General features: G+C 53.5%; 3 protein-coding genes and 1 long non-coding RNA gene across 6 annotated transcripts in view; 2 read left to right on the plus strand and 2 right to left on the minus strand.

Moving 5' to 3' along the window:
• SMG9 (SMG9 nonsense mediated mRNA decay factor) overlaps positions 1–11,184 on the plus strand; it is an 18,806-nt gene extending 7,622 nt beyond the window's left edge. For both annotated transcript variants that reach the window (XM_037516726.2, XM_037516727.2), the window contains exons 7-14: positions 2,861–2,972; positions 5,731–5,826; positions 6,234–6,319; positions 7,611–7,717; positions 8,440–8,547; positions 8,715–8,843; positions 9,125–9,269; positions 10,636–11,184. In XM_037516726.2, the coding sequence (XP_037372623.1) occupies positions 2,861–2,972; positions 5,731–5,826; positions 6,234–6,319; positions 7,611–7,717; positions 8,440–8,547; positions 8,715–8,843; positions 9,125–9,269; positions 10,636–10,714 (862 nt within the window). In that variant the 3' untranslated portion in view covers positions 10,715–11,184. The remainder of the gene's footprint in view (positions 1–2,860; positions 2,973–5,730; positions 5,827–6,233; positions 6,320–7,610; positions 7,718–8,439; positions 8,548–8,714; positions 8,844–9,124; positions 9,270–10,635) is intronic.
• Positions 11,042–17,130, minus strand: LOC119249407 (interferon-inducible GTPase 5-like). Its single transcript, XM_037516732.2, has 3 exons — positions 17,103–17,130; positions 13,733–14,373; positions 11,042–13,132 (listed from the first exon to the last, which is right to left on the minus strand). The coding sequence occupies exons 2-3, from the start codon at positions 14,328–14,330 to the stop codon at positions 12,489–12,491; spliced, it is 1,242 nt and encodes a 413-aa protein (XP_037372629.1). The 5' UTR covers positions 14,331–14,373; positions 17,103–17,130; the 3' UTR covers positions 11,042–12,488.
• A 485-nt stretch (positions 17,131–17,615) lies between these two features.
• IRGC (immunity related GTPase cinema) lies at positions 17,616–21,013 on the minus strand. 2 transcript variants are annotated; one of them, XM_037516728.2, is made up of 2 exons: positions 20,902–21,013; positions 17,616–19,148 (listed from the first exon to the last, which is right to left on the minus strand). In XM_037516728.2, exon 2 carries the CDS (start codon positions 19,079–19,081, stop codon positions 17,687–17,689), a length of 1,395 nt encoding a protein of 464 aa, XP_037372625.1. In that variant the 5' UTR covers positions 19,082–19,148; positions 20,902–21,013; the 3' UTR covers positions 17,616–17,686. The 2 variants fall into 2 exon arrangements, with proteins under 2 accessions (XP_037372625.1, XP_037372626.1); XM_037516729.2 differs by lacking the exon at positions 20,902–21,013 and adding an exon at positions 20,432–20,680.
• On the plus strand, positions 20,234–25,340 carry LOC119249410 (uncharacterized). The gene is made up of 3 exons (XR_005126135.1): positions 20,234–20,260; positions 23,828–23,971; positions 25,252–25,340. It is a non-coding gene; the product is annotated as an uncharacterized LOC119249410 (long non-coding RNA).
• The last annotated feature ends 159 nt before the right edge of the window (positions 25,341–25,499 follow it).

Here is a 25,499-nt window from a genome sequence, read left to right on the forward strand (position 1 = left end):
TAGGGGGTGCATGAAATCTTTTTGTTGCTCCATGGTCACCAGCCCTGTTGCTCTCTCCTTCCCTTCCCACCTTGCCCCAGGAAATGGTACAGCGCCCAGCCAGAAACTGGGATGATACTAGGCCTTTGGATTAACCCCATCTCAGTCTCAGCCCTGCTGCTCACCAGCTAGCTGACCTTGGTCAGGTCACTTTATTTTCCAGCATCTCTCTTCCTCATCTGTAGGGTGGGTTCAGGTGGGCAGAAGTCAGCAGGAGTGTGGCACAGAGCAAATGCTCTGAGGATGCTGACTGAGAGACCTGGGAAACAGGAAAGAGGTCTGCATGTGGGAGGTGGGTTCTCGTCCACCCTCAGTCCTCTATTCTTGAGTATGGTTGGGGTGTATTTGGGAAGATAAAGGATAAAGTCACGGAGCGAAGGAGCGCTTAAGAACCAGGCCCCAAACCTGAGGGCAAAGCAGAAAAGTAGGAAAGACAGGAATGAGGGAATGTGGGTCAGATAGTCTTAATTGAAGAACCATGATGCCCCATGGGAGGGGTAGTAGTCACTTGGGGAGTCTCAAAAAGGGATTCATTATTTATAAAGCAAGTACTGTTAACCCTGGACTTCACAAATGGACATCCATGAACCCCCTAACAGTATACATGAAATTGTACACACATCTGCAGTAAGACTTTTTTCCTAGGGAAGGGGACTGTCATTTCCACCAGGTCTCGGAGGGGCTGATGGTGACCCGGAGCAGGTAGAGAGGCACTGTTGTGAGAGTGAATGGGCATTGGCTAGAACCAGGCTGTGAGGCCTACTGGAGGAGGGAGAGCACCAGGATGTGTTCCTCTGCCTCCCAGTCAGCCCCTCCCCTCCCCACCCTACTCCCTCATCTGGCTCGGTTCAGCTCTGCTTGGGCCAGCTCTCGGATAGCATTTTTTCCCTGTCAGCTTCCTCCCGCAGCTAACAAAATCTCCCCTTGGCTCTCAGTTCGGCTTCCTGAACTAACAAGAATCCTGTTATAGCTTATGTTTTTGAGCCACATCAGTCTAGGTATGATGGACTTGGCCCACCAGCTTTTGTTGTTATGTCTCCTAAGTTTACCTCCTGATTACCTTTAATAAATCATAGGCTTTTCTCCTCCACCCCACCTCCCTGTTCCAAGCCACTAACATCTGCCCTGCAGGAAGCAAGAGCCTCCTCACTGGTCTTGCTTTAGTTCAACACAAGCATCTTTGAGGGCTTACTGTGTTCTGGGTGCTGGGGATGCTACAGTAAACAGAACTAGCATGAATCTTAGTCATGGTAGTTTTTGTCTCCCATTTTCATAGGTGAGATGGTAAGCAAAATCTATTATTTGACATGTTAGAAGATGATAAAAACAGAAAGGAATTAAAGGGAGGTGGTGATGGGGCTAGGCACAGATTTAGATGAGATGGTCCAGGAAAGCTACACTTAGGGGGACATTTGGGAGAAGCAAACCCAAAGGAGGAGCACTCCAATCAAGGAGCACTCCACTCAGGGAGTGGTGAGCACAGACCTCTGAGGGGGAGCTTCCCTGGTGTCTGTGCACAGTGGCGTGGAGCCACAGAGCTGGAGCCAAGTGGTAGGTGGCCAGTTAACAGTTCCAAAGGCAGGCGCAGGGGCACCGGGTCTGTACGTCACTGTGTTGTTTCAACCCTGCAGTCCTCACTGCACAGTGGCCAGGGGGAACGTCAAACCCAAGTCCTGTCACTTCTCACCCTAACTCTTCAGGATTTCTCCAGGATGCCCCTCCCCCTGCCACGAGCAGGCCTCATACAAGTCACCTGCTTCTGCCTGGAATGGTCTTTGCTTCAATCCTCTGTCCCCCACTCTTCCCACATCTCCATTTACGTGAATTAAAGTTGCTTAATTAGCTCCCCCTTTCTCTCACTCTCAGCCTGGACACATACTTCTCAGGGTAGCTCCTTCTGGCTCCTCTGACAGAGCTGTACACCTCTGCTTCCTAATGCCCACAGTTACGACTTCCCACTGATTTGTAAGCTTGACCAGAAGTCCCGTGGAAGCAGAGACAGTCTCTTGTTCGCTGCTCCATCCCGGTGTCTGGTGCATTGGGTCTTCAGTACAGCGTGTGTGAAGTGGAAGGATCCCTACCTGGTTTTGGATGCATACTGAGTGTCTCGAGGAGGTGGAAGCTAGCCTTTGAGGGACAAATTCTTTCTCTTGCTTTCACAGATTGAAGGGGGTAAAGTCAGTTCGTCCACCACAGATTGACCATGTTGAGCTCAGTGGTTTAGGGCAAGGCTCTGTCAGTTTTGCTCCCAGATCCCCATCATCCAGCACAGGTGGAAATGGAGGCTGACCTGCCTCGCAAGAAGTAAGAACTGAGATGCCAAACCACCTCTCACTGTGGGGGTGGAGGGTGTTCGGTGCTGTGTTGCCGACGCCTGACATGTAGCAAGGATGTTTGGTGATTAATAGCCCACAGGTCCATCCACTCTGTATCAGACCTTCTTCTAAGGACTTTATGTATATCAACCTCAGTAACCCAAGGAGGTTTGACACTGTTGTGGACCTCGTTTTATAGGGCGGAAACAGGAAAAAGATGATAGAAGTTGCCCAAGGCCACACATTAAGGAAGAATCCGAGCTGGGACTTGATCCCTGCTCTCTGGCAGGGCCTGCTCTTAAACATCTAAAGTGTTCAGATGTTTAGCTGAGTGGAGGAGTCCGCAAAGGGTAGGATGAAGTCATGCACACAGGAGGGCCGTGGCGGGAGGCTGTGTGGACAGACAGGAAACCACCTCTCACAGGCTCATTTTGGGGATAGTAATCTGGGGGATTTCAAAGGCTGAGAAGCAGATTCTGATGTACCCCACCTGCTCTTCCCTGCAGGGCATATGTTTTCCGGGCCCAGAGTGCTGAAATGAAGGAACGAGGGGGCAACCAGACCAGTGGCATCGACTTCTTTATTACCCAAGAGCGGATTGTTTTCCTGGACACGCAGGTGCCAGCCTCCACACACCCCTCCCTGCTCCATGCCACATTCAGCCCCATCCCCACTTACTTTTAAGCCAGGGCCCTGCTTGTAGTCCACGTGGTTCCAGCCGAGCCATGGACATGCTCGGTGCCCTTGGCAAATTGTGTCTTTTCTTTCTTTCTTTCTTTTTTTTTTTTTTAAGATTTATTTATTTATTTATACAAACACTGGGTACAGTCAGAGGCGCGGGAGGGTGAGAGAATTCACCAGAGCCAGAGCAGAGAGTAGAACAGGCAGAGTGATGAAGTACACTCCTGAGGGGAGCAGTGAGTGGCAGGAGAGGTCTGCGCGCCAAGTGGGACCCTCGCCCGGCGGCTGGGGATCAAACCGGAGCTGCAGAGGCTGCGGGCAGCTTCACAACCCAGCGCTCAACTGCTGTGCCACTGGGGAGGCCCAAGTTGTGTCTTTTCTTGAATTAGCCTCTTATCATGTTTTGCCCTCACCCCCATCCATCGTGCACACAGCAACCTGAACAACCCTCTAGCATAGCCATTACGAGTGTGGGCCCCAGAGTCAGTCTGGGTCCAGAGCCTGCCTTTAATTCTTTCCAGCTGGTAACTTTCGGTCAGCTCTACAGTTCCTCCCAAAACCTGTTCCATGGTCTGTAAATGGGAATGATCATTCTCCTTGGCCTCATTGGATGGTCACCGGGATTCAGTGATGCTACTCAGACCTCATGGTGTACACAGGTCATGGTGCGTGGATAGCACTCAAGTCACTAGAACTGTCTGGTCACATGTGTGGCGGCAGCTTTCCTCAGCTTCTCCTTGTTCTCAGTCAACGTCCCTGTGTGCAACATGGTACACAGAGCTCATGTGGCTGCCTCCTTCAGTCTGTCTAGCCTCCTGCCCCCGGTGCGATCACCAGCCCCTGTGCACACAATGGGGCCTGGGTCATGGTCCCCTCTTTAGCCAGGCTTCTGTTGCTTAGGTTTCTTTTTCTTTTCTTTTTTTTTTTTAAAGATTTATGTATTTATGCATATGAGAACTGGGGTACAGGCTAGAGGTGTGGGGGGGTGAGAGGATTCACCAGAGACAGAATGGGGAACAGAACAGGCAGACTGACTGAAACATATACACTGCTGAGGGGAGCAGCGGGTGAGGGAGGAGAGGTCTGCTGCGCCATGTGGGTCAGCTCCCTGGCCGGTTGGGGATTGAACTGGTGTTGCAGAGGCTGCGGATAACTTACACACTGCTGTGCTTTTAAGCCCTTGCGCCACCAGGGAGGCCCTTCCTCGGGTTTCTTAAGTGAGGAAAATAACATTGCCTACCTTGAAGAATTTTTGTGAGGTTTCAGTGAGTTAGTAAGAGACACTGCTAACAACAGCACCTGACTGGAACTCTGTTAGTGTTGTTACCAGCTGAACACTCCCCTTTTGCCCTGCTAATGCCTTCTCCCTGAAGTCTCCACTGGTGTGTTGCCTCCTCTTAGGCATGCCTCTGACCACCTACCAGTGCCCATATGCCCTCCCTTTGGTCTCACAGTAATGGTTCTGGTGTGCTGCTCCATTCCCCATCTGCCCGGCATGTTTCAGTGGGGGCCTTGGCTGTGTTGGTCAGAGCTGGGGCAGAGGCCTGGCTGGCAGTTGGTGCACACTGAATATTTGCACAACAAAGTTCTGGTCACTGTGGATGTGGGTGTCACGGAAGTGGACAGCCTCCCAGTGTGGCCTGAGACCTGTGTGCCAGCCCTGCAAAGGCCTCTGGGACTGAGACACGCCCTGACTGCCAGCTGGTCAGGGGCCCATGTGGGGCAGCGTAGAAATTCAAACAAGACAGGCTGGGATACTGCTGGATTTTGGGAGTTTTAGAAAGCAAGCAGTTGGGTAAACCTTTTTTCTTAAAGAAGCCTGCGCCCAGAGCTGTCAGAGGCAATAGACGACCAAGCCAGTTTAGCACTTGCGGCTTTCAAATGAAATGTTCCTTTAAGAAAAGTTTGCTGAGTCACCACTGATTCTTCTACACCCACTGATGCAATTTTCAAAACCATATTAATTTCACACTAGAAATTGCTTTTTCACCTAAGTAATTATCTTAGCAAAGTTTTAAAACAACTAACAACAAATAGACCTTTAAGGAAGTGACTCATTCAAGTCGGTGTTAAAATTGCTAGCTCGGGATGAGTTCATCTCCCAGGCATGAGACACTTGAGAGCAGTGCTGGTTTGTGAAAGGGCTGGGAAGGGGTATCTGCTTCGATACTTTTCTTTCACCTTCCTCTTGCTGACTAGCAAGGTACTAAATAGAAACTACCTGCTTGTGTGTCTCTGACCTCATTTTGTTTTTTTTGTGTTTTTTTTTTAAGATTTATTTATTTTTATACAAGAGCTGGGTACAGGCCAGAGGTGCAGGAGGGTGAGAGGATTCACCAGAGACAGAGCAGGGAGCAGAACAGGCAGACGACTGAAATACACTGCTGAGGGGAGCAGCGGGCATGGCAGGAGAGGTCTGCCGCGCCATGTGGGATTCTCCCTGGCCGGCCGGGAATCAAACCTGCGCTGTAGAGTCTGCGGACAGCCTCACAGCGCTGTGCTCAACCTTGGGAGGCCCTCTGACCTCATTTTGTCCTGAGGGACAAAATGTTTGCCTTCAGTGTGTGGGACATGAATAGCTGGCAGCTGGCAGCCAGGGTGTGTCTCAGTCCCAGAGGCCTTTGCAGGGCTGGCACACAGGTCCCAGGATCCTGACCCCAGCCCCTTCCCTGACCCCTTCTCTTTCTTCCTCCAGCCCATCCTGAGCCCCTCCATCTTGGATCACCTCATCAACAACGACCGCAAGCTGCCTCCAGAGTACAGCCTGCCCCACACCTATGTTGAAATGCAGGTAAGGGGCTGCATCTGCCCAGCGGTACAGTCTTACCCTCCCTGACAAGATCTGTGCCGGGGAGCTGGATGCAGGTTACCTAGTTCTGTTCTCTATGAGCCCTGGGTGGCCCAAGAGCCTGGGAAGAAGACAGCATTGAGAGACAGATCTGGCTTGGCCCTTGTTGCTGCCTCAGCTAAGTCATTCCCCCCACCCCTTCAGCCATAGTCTCCACTTGGGTAAATTGTGGTGCATGTTCCTGCCTTGCCTGAACTGGGCTGGCTGACCAGGAAGCACCAGCACCGTCTGAGCACTTGTAGGTGCTTAAAGCTCTGAGGCCTGCCCCACTGCCCCCTCAGCTGGGTTCTGGGATCAGGGTTGGACAGAGTGGACCTTCAACTCCATTGTCCCTTCCTGCCCACTCTCAGTCACTCCAGATTGCCGCCTTCCTCTTCACCGTCTGTCACGTGGTGATCGTCGTCCAAGACTGGTTCACGGACCTCAGTCTGTACAGGTAAGGAGTGGGTGGGAGGGGAGCCAGGTAAGAGATGGGGTGCAGAGATAGCCACATTGCCCAGGCCTCACAAGTTCCACCCCACAGCCACAGGCACCCTTTAAAATGGAAGTTGGCGCATATACAACCCCTGCCCATACCCCAGATTCACACACTGCTCAGCACATTCCATAGTCCTCCCGAGTGTGATTTATAAGGTCCCACACAGTTTGATCCCAGTCACTATCCCTCAAAAACTCTGTTAATGCCCTGTGGAGTTCACATTCTGGGGGGGACTCATGGGTCAGGGCTGGCACAGGGCAGAGCCTTGTTCATGAGCCAAAGTCTGTACGTGGGCTTCTCAGAGCAGGAGGCCACCTTGAAATGTGCGTATTTGTGTGTGTGTGTCTCCATGAGAAGAAAGTGTATTTATCGGGTCCCATTATTCCTTACTCAGGCCACAGGTTTTGTTTATGATTACAAATTTGGAAAAATTACTTAAAAATAGCATACTATGACAGTTTATTTCTACTTAAAAAATGCACATCAGTTGTTTATACCAACTCTATTCATAATAGTCAAAACTTGGAAGCTTCAAGATGTCCTTCAGGAGATAAATAAACTATGGCGCGTCCCATTAGGCGACTACTATTCAGTGCTAAAAAGAAATAGGTCATCATGCCATGAGGAGATATATGCATAGCATGCAAAATGCATATCACTAACTGAAAGAAGCTAATCTGAAAAGGCCCCACAGTGTATGATTCCAACTATAGGCCATTCTGGAAGAGGCAAAACTGTGGCGACAGTTAAATGATCACGGGTTGTCAGGAGTTTGGAGGGAGAGGGAGGTGAGTTGCAGAGCACGGAGGTTTTCTACAACATTATGGTGGATGCCTGTCATGCGTCTGGCCAGACCCATAGCACACGAGCACAGTCTTGGGCCCTAATACAGCTTTGAGTAACATGTGCCGTGGTGTCCTCATTTGGACCTCTCTCACAGGGGATGTTGACAGTGGGCGAGCCATCGTGTGGGGGTGCACAGTTGTATGGGACAGCTTTGTATTTTCTGCTTAATTTTGCTGTGAACTTAAAACTGCTCTAAAAATACATACATTTTTTAATACCATCATGGACGTGGGCCCATGGATTGGTATCTCTGAATTCCCTAAAATTGTGTGACAAAACTGGCGTGTACATGGCATTTTTTGAGTGTGGCTAGAACTTGCATCAGATCCTCCAAGGGAGCCCCCTCTCCGAGACGGTGGGATATGGGGTACCAGTGCAGAGCACCTACCTTTCACCCCAAAAGGTTCCTCCAGACGGCAGAGATGGTGAAGCCCTCCACCCCGTCGCCCAGTCACGAGTCCAGCAGCTCGTCAGGCTCCGATGAAGGCACTGAGTACTATCCCCACCTGGGTGAGAGTCTTTCTGAGAGCTGGACGATGGGCAGGGGGCGGAGGAGGGGAGGGAAAGCAGGAGCAAGCACTTGGGGAGGTGGGAGTTGGGCCGTTGTGAAGAGGAAGGTCTATAGATGCTATGCTTCTTCCTCTGAGGGCTCAAGCCCCGGCCCCCCATTGACACCGAGGGTGTGACGGGAGTCTGGCTCTGACTCCTTGATCAGTATGAGAACCTCTTGGGAGTGGGGCCCAAGTCTGCTTGTTCCTGGGCCCCTGGTGTCTTCTAGCATGGAACTGGGGACAGGCCCTGCACCCTGTTCTCCCTTAGTCCGCCTTGGCACGTGCTATTCCTCTGCCCGCTCTGCCCTTGCTCTGCTCTGCTGACACATTGCTCTTCTGCGAAGGTCTCCCTCATTTAGGATGCCTCACGCGGGGTCTTCCCAGCTCCCTCTGCCTCACCCAGCAACTGCCTGTCTTTCTGTGATGCTCCTGGTTGTATGGCCATCACCCTTTTCTGTCTTTGCCATCAGACTGGTGGCTTCTTGAGGGCAGACACCAGATCAAACTAACCTCTGGGTCCTCAGCATCACCCTTGGCCTGGTGCTAAAGTGAATTCCGTGTTCCTTAAATACTTACAAATGATCTGAATTCAGGGGTTAGAGCAGATCTTTGGGTGAAGAGGGGCAAACACGTGGTGAGCCTGGCTACATCACAGGGCCCTGTCTTCCCTCCCGCCTTCAGTTTTCCTACAGAACAAAGCTCGCCGAGAGGACTTCTGTCCTCGAAAGCTGCGGCAAATGCACCTGATGATCGACCAGCTCATGGCTCATTCCCACTTGCGTTACAAAGGTGAGGGTCCCTGAACCATGCCCAAAGCAGCCAGCAGCCTCCTAACTCCTGATCCAGTCCTGTGGGCTTGACCCAGACTAGTGTCCTGACCCCGGCCTGACTGTCTGTCTTGTGCCTTCCCTGCGTCTCAGCACACTGCCTACAGGCTGAAAGGCTCTCTCCTCCAGGTACGCTGTCCATGTTACAGTGCAACATCTTTCCTGGCCTTCCGGCCGACTTCCTGGACTCTGAGGTCAACTTGTTCCTGATGCCCTTCATGGACAGTGAGGCCGAGAGTGAGAACCCACCCAGAACAGGTCTGGTTCCCCCTCAAGGGGGCTGGTACATAAGGAGACAGGGTGTTCTTGATCTGAGGGAGACACAATCTGCCCTGCTCTGGGGGAAAACAAGCCCCTTCCCCACTCGCGGCCCGAGTCCCTAAGTTACTCAGACTCTTTCTTGGGAGCCTATTTGAGAGTCACAGAAGAACTTGACCAGGGCTGAACTCAGGTGCTTCTTGAAGCTCAGAATGCTGGTTGACTGGGAGGAAGACCCTCTCGTGGCAGGGCACACTTACTCTCCCCACCTCACCTTCCAGGACCAGGTTCCAGCCCACTCTTCTCCCTGCTCCCTGGGTACCGTGGCCACCCCAGTTTCCAGTCCTTGGTGAGCAAGCTCCGGAGTCAAGTGATGTCCATGGCCCGGCCACAGCTGTCGCACACTATCCTCACTGAAAAGAACTGGTGAGAGCTCTTGGCAGAGTGGGTCAGTGCGAGGTGCCCCACCCGGCACAGACAGTCAGGTGGTCTTGGAGCTCTGTTCAGATCTCAGTTCCCCCTTCCCAAGCAAGATGTGCCTTTTTTTTTTTTAAGATTTATTTATGCATATAAGAGCTGGGGTACAAGCCAGAGGTACGGGGGTTGAGAGGATTCACCAGAGACAGAGTGGGGAGCAGAACAGGCAGACTGATTGAAATACACTGCTGAGGGGAGCAGCGGGCGAGACAGGAGAGGTCTGCCGTGCCATGTGGGTAGCTCCCTGGCTGGCTGGGGATCGAACTTGTGCTGTCAAAGCTGAAGACAACTTCATAGGTTGTGTCTTAACCCCTTGTGCCACCAGGGGGGCCTCAAGATGTTCCTCTTTATGCCAGGCAACAGGCGACTTCGTGTGATTGTCATTCCTTCTAGTTAGACAGTGGGGTATCAGCCTTGTTGTCCTTTACTAGCGTAGGCTGAGAGAGGGGGCATCATGTAGCAAGGTCACACCCATGTGGTTGGTTGTCATTTGACTGTGAATAGGCCCATGAACCTGTTAAGCTTAGGGAAGATTTATTCTCAGCACCTGAGTGCAGTTTATTCCAAGGCCTGGAGCCCTTCCCAGGATTTGGGAGCAGAAAGTCAGTGACCGGAGGAGCTGTGGCCTCCAGCTCTCACCAGGTGGCTTGGCCTTACGCTTTCCTCTGCTGCTCCTCTGCCAGCTGATGTCTCCCCTGCTTTCACGGCCCTGGCCCCCCTCCCTGGCCCCAGCTTCATGTGGCTTTCCATGCCCAGAACCCACGTCACGTCCACCACAGATCTAACTGGGTCGGCTTCATCTCATTTCCAAGAGAAACAGAAGTTGGGCAGAGAAATAGCATGGCTCCCTGGGTCCCTTCGCAGTCTTGTGACCAGAAGGGCGGGAGTGCATGCAGCCACAGGAAGCGCCTCAAGCAGGTGCAGGCCAGGTGGGCTGGAGCTCTGCTCCTGCTGTGGTCTGAGCCAAGGCCCAGTGGGGAGGGTGGGTCGGGAGGGAAGGGTTCTGCAACTGGTGGACATTTCTGACCCTCACGAGACTGGAGGGAGCTGGAGCTAGAACCCCAGTCCCCAAGGCCCACACTGAGTGGAGTAGGAGGAAGTTTGGACCAGAGGTGGGGGCTGCGGTCTTCGTCCAAACCCAGGCACCTTCATCTTGGCTTACATGGGGCGAGAGAAGAGATCGGGGCCACCTCCCCTCAGCTTTGGCCTCTTCTCTGTATCCCAGCCCAGCAGACTCGGTCTTCTCACCTACCAAGGCCGGTGCCAGGCAGGGGCCGCAGACAGGGCAGCCCTGATCGCTGACCTCCTCCCACAGGTTCCACTATGCCGCCCGGATCTGGGACGGGGTGAAAAAGTCCTCTGCCTTGGCAGAGTACAGTCGCCTGCTGGCCTGAGGCCACGGAGAGAATGTCACTGGGACCCCTTCTGGGTCCCCTGTGCATGGCCGGGAGCACACACATCCCCCTCCACCCCATGCGAGGAGGAGGGAAGTGGCAGCAGGCCTGACAGATGAGGGACCTCGACTTTCACGCCCTGAGACACGGACCAGTCCTAGGTGTTCAGGACCAGGCCCTCCATGGAGTGGTGTGCAAGGATGGGGGACAGCTCTGAGATGTCACCTCCAGGCAAGGGGCCGGCCCCACGCGAGCAGGCAGGAGTCTGAGAACACTGGAAGCCCAGGCTCCATCTTCGCCTCCCTCTGCAGGGCAGGACAACACGCCCTGCTTTCCTGACACTCAGCCCTTTCTTGAGGCAGCATCTGGGGAGCTCTTTATTGGGGTGCATCTGGTGTTTCAATAAAAAGTCACACAAGCCTGTTCTGGTGGTAACTCTCCTTCCCCTCCCCAGCATGCTGTCTTGGGATGCAGGGAAAATTTGGGTCCCAGCCCTTGGGGGCAGAGTTCCTTGGCTGCCCTGGGAACTGGGGTGAACTTCCCTCAGGGACACATCCATTGTAGGTCATAGAGTTGTGGGGAGCAGCTGGCCAGTCTCTGCTAAGGAAAGGTCTTTAGAAAGGGGTGTTCTGTGTCCTGGGGTGACATCCAGCTCCCATGTCTGTATGGGGAAGAAAATCAGTGCCCTCCTGTGGCTAAAGTCTGACTTCCAACCCTCATGTCCTCTCCTCTCTCAGCTAGTGCCGGCCTTCCGTGAAATGCCAGTTAAATACAATGTTTTAATACTCGGTTAAAGAACAGAATGTGCCCCTTGTTAACTCTTTAGACCTTATTTCCCTTACACATGATGCCTACTGTTGGTTAAATACTGTGGCTTCCTTCCTTGTCACCCTATCTACTCTGGCTTAAAAACGGTCCCTACTTTAGATTTGTATCCAGAAATCCAGTGTCATCCTTATCTGCAGAGTTAAATGCAGTACCTAATCTTAGTGTTTCCTGAAGTAGGTATTCAAAGCAGTGTGACCATCCCCTTCCACAAATTAGTCCTGACCCTCAAATCATGCCACTCCACCTATAGGAACTCCAGCTGCCTGTCCAAGCACTCTCCATTGCCGCCCAGCTCCCCTAACCATTTGGTCGTCCTCATCTTCCCCTACTCTCAGGAGTACCCATATAGTCTTGGTGCTTCAGTCCTGGGGGTCCCACGGTCTTTCAGAAAAAAATGCACAACTGCAGACGGTGGGAGGCAGCGAAGAGAAAGCTCAGAGGTCTGGCTGTAAGCAGGGAATCTGTACAGATCCCTAAGAAGGGAGCTAAGGTCCTGGGTGTTCCCAGAGCCAGGGCAGACTGGTGATGACCCCTGGGGCAGGCGTTACCCCTAAGGGTCCTCAAGGCCCTTCAGGTCTGGGGCAGTCCTCTTTGGGTGGTGCTTCTGAATACTTAGCCTCACTGTCCCAGCCTACACGGACACCCCCCTTGCTGCCCTCCAGCTAGACAGCTTGTCCCTACCTGTCCAGTGTCACATTCCTGCCCCTTGCTTCCCTGGGGGATGCTAGTTGTTGTGGGGACTCAGTGGAATAGGATGGTGAAGGCAATAGCCTGAGAGGGCATAAGGCCCAGCGTACAAAAGCATAAGACGGCACAGGCACAGTCCAGCAGAGTCAGAGATTGAGGTTTTTTCTTCCACCCCCCATCACCACCCATCCTGGGAGCAGATGGAGTCTCCTCCTAGCCCCTTGCTGCCACCTCCAGTTGGCCTGGGCTTGGGCTGGGGTTATTGGTGGGAATGATCTGGGAGCTTTTGGTCGGGGGTGTGGAGAGAGGCCTTATGGAGCACTCTCTGGGCATCCCTGACTGCCACATCCAGGGCCCTGCGGAGCATCTGGTAGATGGTGGCGAAGGAGATGCCACAGGTGGCGAGGGAGTCCAGAATGGGTACCTGGAGGAGCCCCTGGGTGAAAGCTGAGGCATTCTTTGAGGCCTCACCCAGCAGGTCCAGCACCAGTGCCTCTGTTACCTGGGCCCTGGGGCCCTGTATCACCCCCAGGATGTTGCACAGGGGCTGGCCCATCTGTTCAGCCAGCTTGACAAGGGAGTCCTTGTCCAGGCCAAAGCTGTAGTCATAGCCTTGCAAGGAACGGGTGAGCGTGGTCAGGTTGCACACCACATCCTCTACACCTGGCACGGGACTCGGGTTGATACCACAAGCCACCATAGCCACCAGCCAGATGTGGTGCCGCAGAGAAGCCGCCTTCTTCTCTAGAATGGCCTCGGAGATGTTGGGCAGGGCCATCAGGAGTACATGCCGCTTGCGGCTGTCTAGTTCCTTCACCATGGTCTCCTGCAGCTGGTGGAAATCATACTTGCCCAGCTCAAACATGGAGATCAAGAAGACCCTGGGGTCCTTGAGGCCCTCCCCTGCAGGAGACAAGAGCACCAGTGAATGGACCCCCACACCGGAGCAGGCTCTGGTGTCCTGACAGCTGCCCTGACGCACACACTCACCATGAGCCTTCTCAGCTCTGGCTTCAGTTGTTGGCCCTGGCGGCCAGGCAGCTTGAGCCTAGTACCCAGCCTTGCCGCCTACCAGCTGTGTGGCCTCAGGCAAGTTCCCAAACCTCTCTGGGCTTCCATTTTGCCTTTCCTCCTATGGATGTTGTGAGGGACTGAGTTTGTGAAAATGGTGTCTGATTTATGACAAACCCTCGTAAATGTTTGGTGCCATCAGCAGCAGGTGCCAGGGCATTGGCCACCTGTAATGGATGGCATTACTCTAACCAGTACCCAAGACGTGGGTGATTTGGCTCTATCTCCTGTGATGGAGAAGTGCTAACTCAGAAATGGCAGCCTGGAATGACCTAAGTCCCACCTATTTCACTGTGGGACTGACTGCAGTCACACACTGTGACCTTGGACCTGCCCTTGACCCACTCTGGGGCTTTGCTGGAAGATGCAAGAGAAGGAGCAGGCCAGCCCCCAGAATCCCCTGACCCTGGCCCCCGGGAGCCTGAATCTCACCCTGTAGCCGCCGCCTGCAGTCATCGCGGATCTGACTGAGCACCTTCTTCTCACAGAAGGTGCTGGGGCGGCGTCTGCGTGAGGCAGCGACGTCCACGTCCACCTTGGAGCGGATGAAGTAGACACGCTGGCCCTGTTGAAGGATGCCAAGGGCCAGCTGAGCTTGGTTGGCAGTGAAGCGATCTGACGTGATGAAGATGATGATGTCATAGCGGTCCAGCAGCACCCGCTGGGGGAAACTGTCAACCTGGAAGGAGGCTGTGCCTATGGACGGCAGGTCCCAGACGATGACGTTGGGGTATTTGGGATGCGGGTACGGCGTGGGATTCATTGTCATTTCCACCACACCCGTGCAGGCCGACCTGGGGTCCTCATCTCCCAGTCCCCGTATGACGTTGACAAAGGTTGACTTGCCTGAGCCCATCCCCCCCGTAATACCAATGTCCAGCCTGACATTTTCCAGCGAATGGAGTGTGGCCTGCAACTTGGCGGCCACTGCGGGCAGGTCCCCCTCCTCAAAGGCTTCCTTCAGAGCCCTGGTGTCCTGCGACACCTCCCATATCTGGCTGAGGTAGGACTGGAAGGTGCTGCTGGCCATGGGCTGCCTGACTCCCAGTTCTCCGTCTTCAGGACTTGCTGACCTTCGACAGGACAGGTAAAGATGTATGTTCACTTGTGAGTCACCCCTTCTTTCTCTGCCGCCCTCAGCATGCCCAGGTATTTCAGGGTCACCCAGATTAATTCTGAGGCTATAACAAGGCCAGTGCTCATTGCTTGCTTTTAGTTAACATGTATTCATTGCTGCCCAGCTCTCCTCTCGGAGAATCTTGTAAAATTCTCTTAACAACCTGGAAAACGATTACCCTTTGGCTACATTTGGCACCGAGAGGGTCAGCCCCTTGCCCCGGGCTTCTAGCGAGTTGCAGGGGGTATCAGAGTTGGGATCAAGATCTTCAAATCCTGTACCAGGCATGTGACCAGTAATTAGGGGCAGTGATGGAGACCTGGGATCTGCTAACAGTTCGTGTTCATGGCTTACTCTGAGCCAGACACAGGCACATAATCTCAGTAAGTCCCTGTCTCACGGAAGAGAAAACTGAGGCTTAGGAAGGGAAAAGTCACTTGCTCAGTGTCTGACAAGCTGCACCAGAGCACGGTGCAGGGCACAGACCTGCTCCCTCTGATCCTTTCATCACGTAAACTCCCCAATCTGTGCACAAATGAGCACCCACTGTGTGCCAAGATCTCGTGGGGTGCTTCAGTTCCCAGCAGTGATGGCTCTGGCGCCTTTGTGCAAGCATTGTCTTAGATGGTATGACTGTGCCCAGTCCCGGTGTGCCAGGGTCCTGTGGGCTGATGCTAGGCAAGTGCCCTCTGTGGTGTCTTTCCCCTTCTGTGAGCGATGGGGCAGGGTGAGATTGGGGAGTTTTCTCACCTGTGAAATGGAGAGCCAACTCCTTATAGCCCTCCCAGCTCTGCTCTTTAGGAAGGCTGGGCTTTATTCTTGATGAGGGGCAGGCAAAGGCCAGCTGAGTAAGGGCTTGGCACAGGAGGCTGGGCTTGATCTTTAGCTGTGGAGAGCCCGGGGAGGGTTCATGGAGCAGGGCGGGGAGAGGTCTGCTGTGGACTTAAGAGCCCACCTTTGCCTTAAGGGGAAGGAGAGGCACCTGGGAGACAGGCAAGGGGCTGGGGAAGGAACTGGGTGGAGCCTGTGCTGGAATAGGACGGGGAGAGAGGAGAGAAATGGAGGCAGAAGGAACAGGACATGGTGACCAGCCAGCTGAGGGTGGTAAAGGTGGGGGGAGGAGACAAATACAACCAATCCTGTCTCAACCTTAGGCCCAGTGCAATGAGAGCTCAAGCTATGCATGCCTACTCTGTCCATCCCAGCCCACACTGGCCAGCAAGTCCTGTGTTTACGATGATGTGGAGGGTCTACAGACACAGGGTGGGCTGCTTTTGCAAATGGATTTGGAAGGAACCAGGAAGTCACCTAGGGAATTCCTAATGACCAGTAGTGACCATCACTACTGTCCAGTGCTGTGCATGGCTAGGGGTTGGGGGATCTGAAATTTCTCTACCATGATCCCCTGGATGCAGAAAGTCTATATCCAGTCATCCAGGCGGAGCTGACGTGAAGGCCTTCTGGCAACAGAGGAATCCTTTTGCAAAGCACAGAGATATTTAGTAAAGAGAATGCATACCCCTTTAATCCTCTAGGTAAAAGTGGACCCTCTTGGTTTGAAACTATTTCCGAGGGACATAGGTCACTTGAGACTCTGGCTGGAACCATATCTAGACCTTACCCTGCTGTCCCCACTTTACCACAAACCTTGAACCCTGGAAGTCACCTAGTGAAGCCCTAAAAATTTGCCTTTCTCTGCACCTAAATCTGACCCTCCCTGGCAGATCCAGGCCCAGAAGCCCTTGGGTCAATTCTTGCTCTGTCCAACCTTCCTCCACCCCAATGGTCCATTCAACCATTGGATTGAAAAATGGTCCAATCAGACTTGTAGGCATCCTGAAAGAGGATATAAGGCAAGGCCAGAGGGAGCCGAAGGGCACTGTTCTAGCCTTCGTAGAAGCACCAGCAGCCGGCCTTGAAAGAAGCATCCAGCAGCTGACCTCCGAGGAAGGAAGAGAAGCTGAAGACCTTTGTCAGAGACTAGGCCTCTGGTCCTGTCTCTGGCATTGTCTGAAAGGAGCACCAGAGGCCCTTGGCCTGGTGTTTCAAACTGCTGTTTGTTGGTGTAAGCCAACAACTCACCAAGAGCTGTTAACACTTGGTGTTTCTGACACCACCTCAGGGTGACCACTAGTGACCATCTGGCCAGTGCTGGCCAATGCTGGCCAGTTCTGTTGGCAGGTGACCGGCACTCTGCTTACATCTGTGCTTCTGACTGATACTATGCTGTGGTGAGATAGTGAGCCACTTGTGGCTACAGTAAACTCTGTTTCCCCTGTTTGTAAAACAAACCCCATTGTTGTTCCTGGAGCCTGAAGTATCTTGCAATTGTGCACGCGGTGAGAACCCTGTCCCCTCTTGGGCACACCCTTTGATTGGCTGTAGTCCCCTATTGTAGAGGTATCACTATAGCCCTTGGTTTGGTTTTGGGCTGCTCTCTTTGGCATCCTGCCCTGTTTCTCTTACCACAATTCCTCCCCATCACAGATACACCAGAGAGCTTATGGTCACCCACATTCCCCTCGGACATGGAGCTTTCTGAAAGGAGACGACTCACTCCAGGGATGCCGATAGAGACCCTGCCCTCAGTAGCCCCCCTAATTCTTTCTTCCCCAAGCTCCACCTGTAGATGAATCCGGGCCCATCTGGCCTCCCCTCTCCCTGCCACCTCCCCCCATCACTTACTGGCAGTGGGGCTGCCGCAGGATGTCTGTCTCCCCACTTCTGTTTAGCCCAGTTGCTAGGCGCCATTGTGCCAATCCTGGCCATGACTGACTGCCCCTCCCCCCACCCCCCGAAGGTCTTTGAGACACTGGGGTTCTCAGAAGGGACATGAGATGGAAACTAATTAGCCCGCCCCAATCCCCACTCCATCACCCACATAAGATGACAGTCAGCTCCTGTCTTGGCTCCCGGCTGAGCTGTTCTGGTGACCCACAAACCTCCCCTGTGCTACTTGGCCAGGCAAGAAGATACCATCAAGGAACCCTAGGCCCATGACCTCTGTCTCCCCACGATCAAGTCCTAACCCAGAGTTCAGCCTATTTTTTTTTTGACTTGGAGCCCCTACCTCCCTCCAACCACTTCTCCACCCCTCCCCTTGCCTGAGCAAAATGGCAAGTTCTGGTCACCCCCTCAGATGGCCGCCTCACCCCCGCTCCCAACTGGCGCCTCGAGTTTACACCACACTGGCCTCTTTTGTTTGTTTGGTCGATTTTGTTAAGGCTTGGTTTGTGGGTGAGGCAGGGGGTTGGTTGGGGACTGCGTTTTTATTTCTCCTCTGAGAAGTCACGTTTCTTCCAGCTGTCAAGAATGTACTTGAGAAGGAGGCCCAGCTTTCGGCGGGCAGAGAGCGGGGCGTCCTCGCCGATTCCCTCTCCGGACCCGTGCTTTTCCACGCCATTGTCCCCTGCAGCCTCCAAGCTGTCCTTGGGCTCCGGCTCGTCCTCCTCCAGGGCCTTGATGCGCACCCTCTGGGCGTCCTCGGCCATCTCGTTGAGGCAGCCCTGGAGCATAGTGTAGACGGTGCCGAAGCTGATGCCCCCGGCCACCAGGGTACCGAACACGGGGATGCCCCTCTCAAAGGCACGGGCCACCCGCATGGCTCCATCAGAGGACTGTGAGTAGAGCCGCAGGACGGTCTCGGGAGACACCTCGTTGGCCAGCGGCGAACGGATGACCGAGCGCAGGTCCCCCGCCTGTTTGCCCACCTGCTCCGCCAGCTTGGCCAGCGAGTCGTCATCCAGGCCAAAGCTGCGGTGGTAGCCGCGCAGCGAGCGGATGAGCAGGGCGTCGTCGTAGGCAGCTGCCAGCCCCGGCACGGGCAGGGCCTGGATGACTCCGGACACCAGCGCGGTCTTGAGCACCTGCTCCTGGAGCATGTCCTTCTTCTTCTGCAGCGCCTCCAGCGAGATGTCAGGCAGCGACAGCAGGCCCGCGTGGCGCCGGTGGGCCGGCAGGTCGTGCTCCCAGGTGGACACGAGCAGCGGGAAGTCGTAGCGACCAGGCCACACGTTGGACACCAGGAAGATGCGCGGGTCCGCCACGCCCGCCATCCGCAGACGCTCAGCGCAGTGGTCGCGGATCTCCTGCAGCACCGTAGCCTCGTTGAAGCCCGAGGGACGCTGGGTCCGGGTGGCCGCCAGGTCCTCGTCCACCTTGGTGCGCACGAAGTAGAACTTCTTGCCCTGGCGCAGGATCTCGGCGGCCAGGCGGGTCTCGACGGCCCCGCAGCGGCGGGGGGACACCAGCAGGAAGAAGTCATAGCGGCTGAAGTCCACCTGCTTCAGGTATCTGTCGGCGGGGCAGCCCGGAGTGCCTGCCCCCGGCAGGTCCCACAGGGTCACATCGGGAAACTGTGGGTGCGGGTAGGGGGAGGGCTGCATGGTGGTCTCCACGACGCCGGTGAGCGCCGCCCCGGGGTCCTCGGCCCCCAGGCCACGAAGGGCATTGATGAGGGAGGACTTGCCAGCGCCAGACTCGCCTGTGACACCAACCTCCAGGCGGATGCACTCGGAGGAGGCCAACAGCTCCCGGAGGCGAGAGGCAGCCTGGGGGAGATCGCCGGACTCAAAGGCGCTCCTCAAGGCCTCCAGCTCTTCCTTGGCCATGAGGATGGTGGTGTCTTCATCCCTGGACACCGCTGGCACCTTGGAAGTAGCCATGGTCACCAGCGGTTCAGAGGGCGATGGGGGATGGAAGAGAGTCCCCCCAACTAGAGGTCCTCAGCGTCTGCAGGAGAGGGGAGAAGGGAACTTTTCCAATATCCTGGGCGTTGGCACTGGGCAAGAGACACCAGGGAGGTAAAAGGACCCCCCACAGGCCTCTCCTTCGCCAAAACCCAGGGTAGCTTTCTCAGACAAGATAGTGGGGCTCTGGTGTCTCCCAGGCCAGGTTTATATTCCACCTGTGCCAACAACTTACTGTGTGACCTGGAGCAAAATGAGGCCCCTCTCTGGGCTTGTTTGCTTCCCTGGGTTATCATGACTGACCTGTCTCCTGGGGTGCTGAGGAATCTTTGGGTAAGCTACAAAGGGGGCCAGTTTTATGGGCAGTTGATGACCTATGTGGTCACACAGGACCACAAACTCAGAAGGCCTAGCTCCAGGCTGACAGTGATTTTCTTACTACTTGAACCAGAGGCTCCGTATTTTCATTTGCTACCAAGCCCTGCAGGTTGTGTTACCAGGCCTACCAACGAAAGGGCCCTGAACTCCTGGGCCCAAAGACAGGGGCTGTGTTCCCACTGCTGCTGGCATTACGGAAGCAGTGTGGCTTCACAGTGAAGGGAAATCAGACCCTGAGGCTGCCCTACCTGGGGTCAAATCCGGGCTCTACCACGTACTCAGAGTGATTTGGGGCAAATTACTTAATTCTCTGCCTCACTTTCCTCATGTGTCAGATGAGAAGAATCACGACAGTAGTAAGCCACCTCCCAGGGTTGTTGAGAATTAAATGAGTTAATATATATAACATATATATATATACATACACATACACACACACTATATATATGTGTGTGTATACATATATATAGTCTATATGTATAGAACAGAGCATACAGAACAGAACAGAACAGAAGGTCTGTGTTATCGGCATCATCATCATCATCGTATGTCACATTGATACTCCTAATTGTGTGATTTTGAGGAATTTCCTGCCATCTCTGAGCCTTACCTGCCATATTGGCACCAGGGAAACTAACCCTGCCTGCCTCGTAGGCTGCTGTGACCCTCCTGAGCCCCATCTTTCCATCGTGAGGCTGACTTTGAAGATGTGCTTGGGCTCAGGTAATGGAGGAACTGGCACAGGAGAGGCACAGACACAGGAAGTCCTCGTCGAAGGTACTCCCCACCCCACCCCACCCCACCACAGCTAGGTCCTGCCCCTCCCACCTCCTGGAGCCCCCATGATGGTCTCTCCCAGATCTCGTTACCTGCCTCATCGTGGAGCTTGCTGGGCACCCCCCCCCTTCCATTCCCATTCTTTTCTGGTGAGTCACTTCCAAAACTCACTTCCTCACTATGACTCTTCAGAGCCCTGAAGAACTGCTCCCGTCCAGGATCACTGTCCCCACTGGACACAGAGGGGCTGACACTCAGACAAGTGACGTGTTGCTGAGAGCCATGGCCAGGACTCGAGCCCAGGTCCCTGGGCTCCTTGGGGTCCTCTGAAGTGCTGCTCTTCCTCCAGCCACATGTCTCCGCCTCCCCATTATCTCCTTGGCCACCTGTGCCACCCCCACCACCAGGTCTGATTCCCCTATCCTGAATAGGGAGCTTTCCCCATCCAGAGTATACCCGCCCTCTCCTGTACCCTCTCCCCTAACCCAGCTCGGGCCTACAGGAACAGCGTGAGCCGGTGTCAGGCCTCAGGAGCAAGAGGCAGACAGGTCAGTGTGTGGAATAAGGGCAGAGGAAGCTGGGATGGGCCTGGCAGCCCCTGTCTTCACTCACCCACAGGGCCCTGCCCTCAGGCGACTCACCTGCCCTGCAGGCTCTCCCTGTCCCCTCACACTCTCCCCGCTGGTGGGGTCCTGTTAGCCCAACGTCAGACGGTTGCTAAGACCCATTATAAGGGCAAGCAGCAGCTTATTGGTCAGCCGGCTCTAAGGCAATAATGTACCAGTGATGTCAGGGGGCGGGGTCCTAAGGTGGGGCAGGGACCCCACCCTCCCACTGCTCAGGCAGTCACACTGGGTCCCAGTCCCCACAGGGGACCCAGAGAGACCTAGCTAATATCACAGCTTAATCAAAAACGTCTGTACTCTCTGTCACTCTGGACAAAGTCCGGGCTTCTCGACCCGAAGTTGAGAAGTTGGGCCTGCGCACCCCTCCACTTTCTATTTCTTCCTCATCAAGGGCCTCAGTTCCCCCAACAAGTCATTCATTTTCCCTTCTCTGTATCATTTCCTCACCGTCCATGCCTCCGCCACCGCATGCCCGATGTACTGCACAGGCATGGAGGGGGGTGGTTTAGCTTGGCAGTGCCAGCCGGGATGACAGAGAAGGTTGGGGAGAGGCCACCACCACCCCAACCCCACCCCCCAAGCACATCCATCTTCAAACCCCAGCTCAAGCATACATGCAAAAGCCTCACAGTGAGACCCGGGTACTGCCCTCAGGGGCCCCACGTGAGAGCAAAGGGAAATGGCCACACCCCAGGACTACCCTGAGCCAAGAGAGAGAGCCGCAGGGCACTTGTGATCCATGCTGGTGATCCCTGCCAGCTCCTGAGGCCAACAACTAAAGAGAGACTGCAGCTTGCCTACCTGCCGAGCTTCCCCTTCCCTCTTCACTCATCATCAGTACTTCCCCAGGTCCTGTCCTGGGCTCCAGTGCTGGGGACTCAGCAATGACCAAGACAGTCCAGGCTCTGTCCCCGTAAGGCTCAGAGTCCAGTAGAGGAGTCAGATCTGCCCCTAAAGTGACCACCCACAGTGAACAGGCCTGAGATGGGGGAGCACAGATGGGCTGTGAGCTAAAGGGGGTATGTGAGCCAGCCTAGCATCAGAGAGGGCTTCCTGGAGGAGGAGGCACCAGAGCTGAGATCTGAAGGATGAATTGTGATGACTGCTAAGGAGCCGCATCCCTGGCTGAGAATCTGAGTTGAGCGAGAGAGCTTGTTCACCTAGTCAACCACTCAGTTGTAGTTATTCCACAAACATTCGTTCAGACCCAACCCTGGTCCAGAGATGTGAGTCATATTTATACTCCTACTCTTAGAGAAGATGGGGGTGCTCACAGGCTGGTGGGGTGACTGACAGGAGCACACACAGGCAGAGGGGATCCCTTTACCGAGCATTTGCAACGCGCCAGATGCTGCAGGAAGTCGCTCGTTTAACTGGGACTAGAATATTGTTCTCCCACCTGCCCTCCCAAGACAGACATAAAATCCAGGAGCAGACTGGAATGGGGAGGAAGAGACAAATGAGGTGAATGCATTTATCCCTCCAACCCTTCTGCAGCTTCCATATATAATCAAATCTATACGGTTGGTTGTCGGATGCATCATTTTCAGTCCCGCGAACAAGGGGGAAAGTGCTGCAATAAAACTCTGATGTAATATCTCCTAATCACTTACAGTTTTTATTTTACACTTAACTGGTAAGAGCTCTATGTAGATTTTCTTGGAAAATAGAGATTGTTACCATCTATCATGCGTGTATGTAGTTATGTAGCAAAATACAAGGGGACACAGATTGGCTAAGTCCTAAAAACACACAGTCTGTCACTGTGGAGTCACTTTGGCCTCTAAGGAGAGGACAGCCATGTCTTCCCACATGACAGATCCTCCATCAGGAGTGGGGGGGCTTCTGTTAAAAGCAGCTCCATATTCACACCCAGGCAGAGACAGCTATGTCATAATGGCCACCTGGCTGACAGTGATGATTAGGCACCATCCACTGTGACTTCCTGACTTTGGAATTACTAAAATGTTAGTGTGGGGTGGGACAGAACCACTTCAAATTTCTTGAGTGTCCACTCTGTTTCAGGTCAGCCTAGGCACATGACCAGGACCCAGACAGCCTTTCCTCCCTCCAGGAAGTATATGTGGCCCAGCTTACTGTGTTCCCAGGGCCCGTTTGCTGATGGTTGAGATCTGGCAGTGGCCAAGACAGAGTCCAGTGGGGGGACACAGATCACCCCCAGACAGTGACCACCCACTCTAAGTGTTGACCAGCAAGGTTCTGGGGTTCTGACCCAGCAGTGATGGGGGCCTGGAATCAGTGAAGGCTTTTTAAAGAAAGTTCATTCATTCAACACACATCCCTAAACACGTGTGTTGGGTCCTGTGCTGGCCAAGGCTAGAGATGGAGCTGGACCAAGACCTTGGTCCTTCCCCCATGAAAGTCCCAGGACTCTGTCTCTTCTTCCTCTCTGTGCCACCCGGGAGACCCCTTCCTTTAATTTTTAACCATAATTTTCGATTCCATTTCATTATACATGCTAGAATTTTTCGTAAATGCACAGGAAGGATAGATCATCCAGGAGTAAGGCAGGGATATAATAGTCCATCCATCTGTAATACTTTTTATTTTTTATTTTTTAATAAATATTCTTTTTTTTTTAAGATTTATTTATTTATTTATACAAGCACTGGGTACAGTCAGAAGCGCGGGAGGGTGAGAGAATTCACCAGAGCCAGAGCAGAGAGCAGAGCAGGCAGACTGACAAAGTACACTGCTGAGGGGAGCAGCGGGCACGGCAGAAGAGGTCTGTGTGCCATGTGGGACCCTTGCCCGGTGGCCGGGGATCGAACCAGCGCTGCAGAGGCTGCGGGCAGCTTTGCAACCCAGCGCTCAACTGCTGTGCCACCGGGGAGGCCCCACCTGTCATACTTTTTGAATGCATCAGAAAAAATTTAAGACATGTAGAAACCAAACAAATAACCAACTCTCCTGTCATCAGAATGCTAACGGCTGATTCTATCATCGTGGGAAGGGGAACAAAGGAAATGAGAAGGACTGACTGAAAGTACATCCACACCACGGGCCATTAAAAATCAGGAACCATGAAAATGACTGAATCAAATGACTCAGAGGATTCCATGAGGTGCGTCGGGTGAGCAAGTTTTAGAGAACTGTGCCTAAATATCTTATTTTTAGAAGACAGCAAATAAATACCCAACCCTGTATTCCTACATGACTTAGCTACGTCTGCAGGATACAGATATGACATGTATAGATATGTAGATGTCTACATATACATGGATGTCTCAAGTGTCTGCAGAGTCTTACTGGGAGTTGGAAAATAGCAGAGGGTTGTTGACATGAAATTTCAGGGAGATGAGGGGTATGGAGAGAGTCTGGGAGTAAAAGGGGAGAGGAGACAGCCAAACAGAAAAAGGAAAGGGAACGACAACTCAAATGCAAAGCCTGTAATTATATAGCAAACCCGCAAATATCATTTTTAGAGTAGAGGTTAACTTGGGTGATGAGAAAAGCAAGCAGGCGTGTGGCCAGCGAAGCAGCTGCAGAGTATTTCAACTGTTCCTGAAGATTTCTTTCAGCTGAGGCTGAGAGGCTGCTTATTCTTTGTTTTTATAGGTTTTGAGTAATTCATAATTTTTTTTTTATTTGAGTAACATACTCACATTTGTGCCCTTATGGAAAATTGGAAAAGCACAATAAAATTAAATTCTCTGGTCAGGTTAGCCACCCCCCCTTACCCCTAAAGTCCCCTCCCACACACACACACATACCCATGCAGACTCCAGGGTCAAGGTCATTAACTAGATCTGTTTCTGCCTGCAAGGGTTTCCTGAGCACCTGCTGGGGTCCCTGGCTTAGCAGAGATGGATCATATCCGGACGCCAGCCCTCCAGCCTCCAGCCCACCACAAATAGTCCCTTCCTTCCCACATCCACATGTGAGGGCAGCCAACCTCCAGACAGGAAGCCATGTTGGGGAGCAAAAATAAAGAGGCTTTGGAGTCATGCAACTTAGCCTGGTTGCGTGATCCAGAGGGCACCCCCACCCTCCCACCCCATAATGATAGTAAGGGCTACTGTTTGCTCAGATGGAAGTCTCGGAGTGCACCAATCTGACTTCTTTCGACCACTCACATCCGCTCTATGAGTAGAAACCATTACTGCCCCCTTTCACAGATGGACACACTGAGGTCAAGGGGGTCGTCCAAGGTCACAAAACTAGTAACTGGCCAAGCTGGCTTTGGTGCTCAGACAGGGGGCACCCTGACAGGGGGCACCCAAGTCCGTCCTTTTAACCACAAAGCCAGCTGCTCCTTTTGATTGTGGTTCCTGTTTGCATATGGATCTAGACATGTTTGGGAAGGTGCTATTTTCCCTCCTCCCACTTTTGTCATGACTGCAGGTGCCAGTGGGCCATGAACCAGACGTCCTGAACGAGGGGCTGCTGGGAAATAAGGGCAGAGCTGAGAGGCCAAGGGATGCAAAATAACAGGCAAGGCTGGTGGGCTTGGGTGGGCGGGGGTACTTGCTTCTCCAGCTTTGACTTGCACCCAGGGGCTTGGGATACTTGAAAGGAGATGAGCAGAGGAGAGACAAGTAGAGACAAGCGAAGGAGTGAATGGGTGAGAGACACGTGGGGAAGCTGACAGC

The sequence above is a fragment of the Talpa occidentalis genome, unplaced genomic scaffold (assembly GCF_014898055.3).
Source record: "Talpa occidentalis isolate TD23 unplaced genomic scaffold, MPIMG_talOcc4v2.1 talOcc4.17, whole genome shotgun sequence".
NCBI lineage: Eukaryota > Metazoa > Chordata > Mammalia > Eulipotyphla > Talpidae > Talpa > Talpa occidentalis.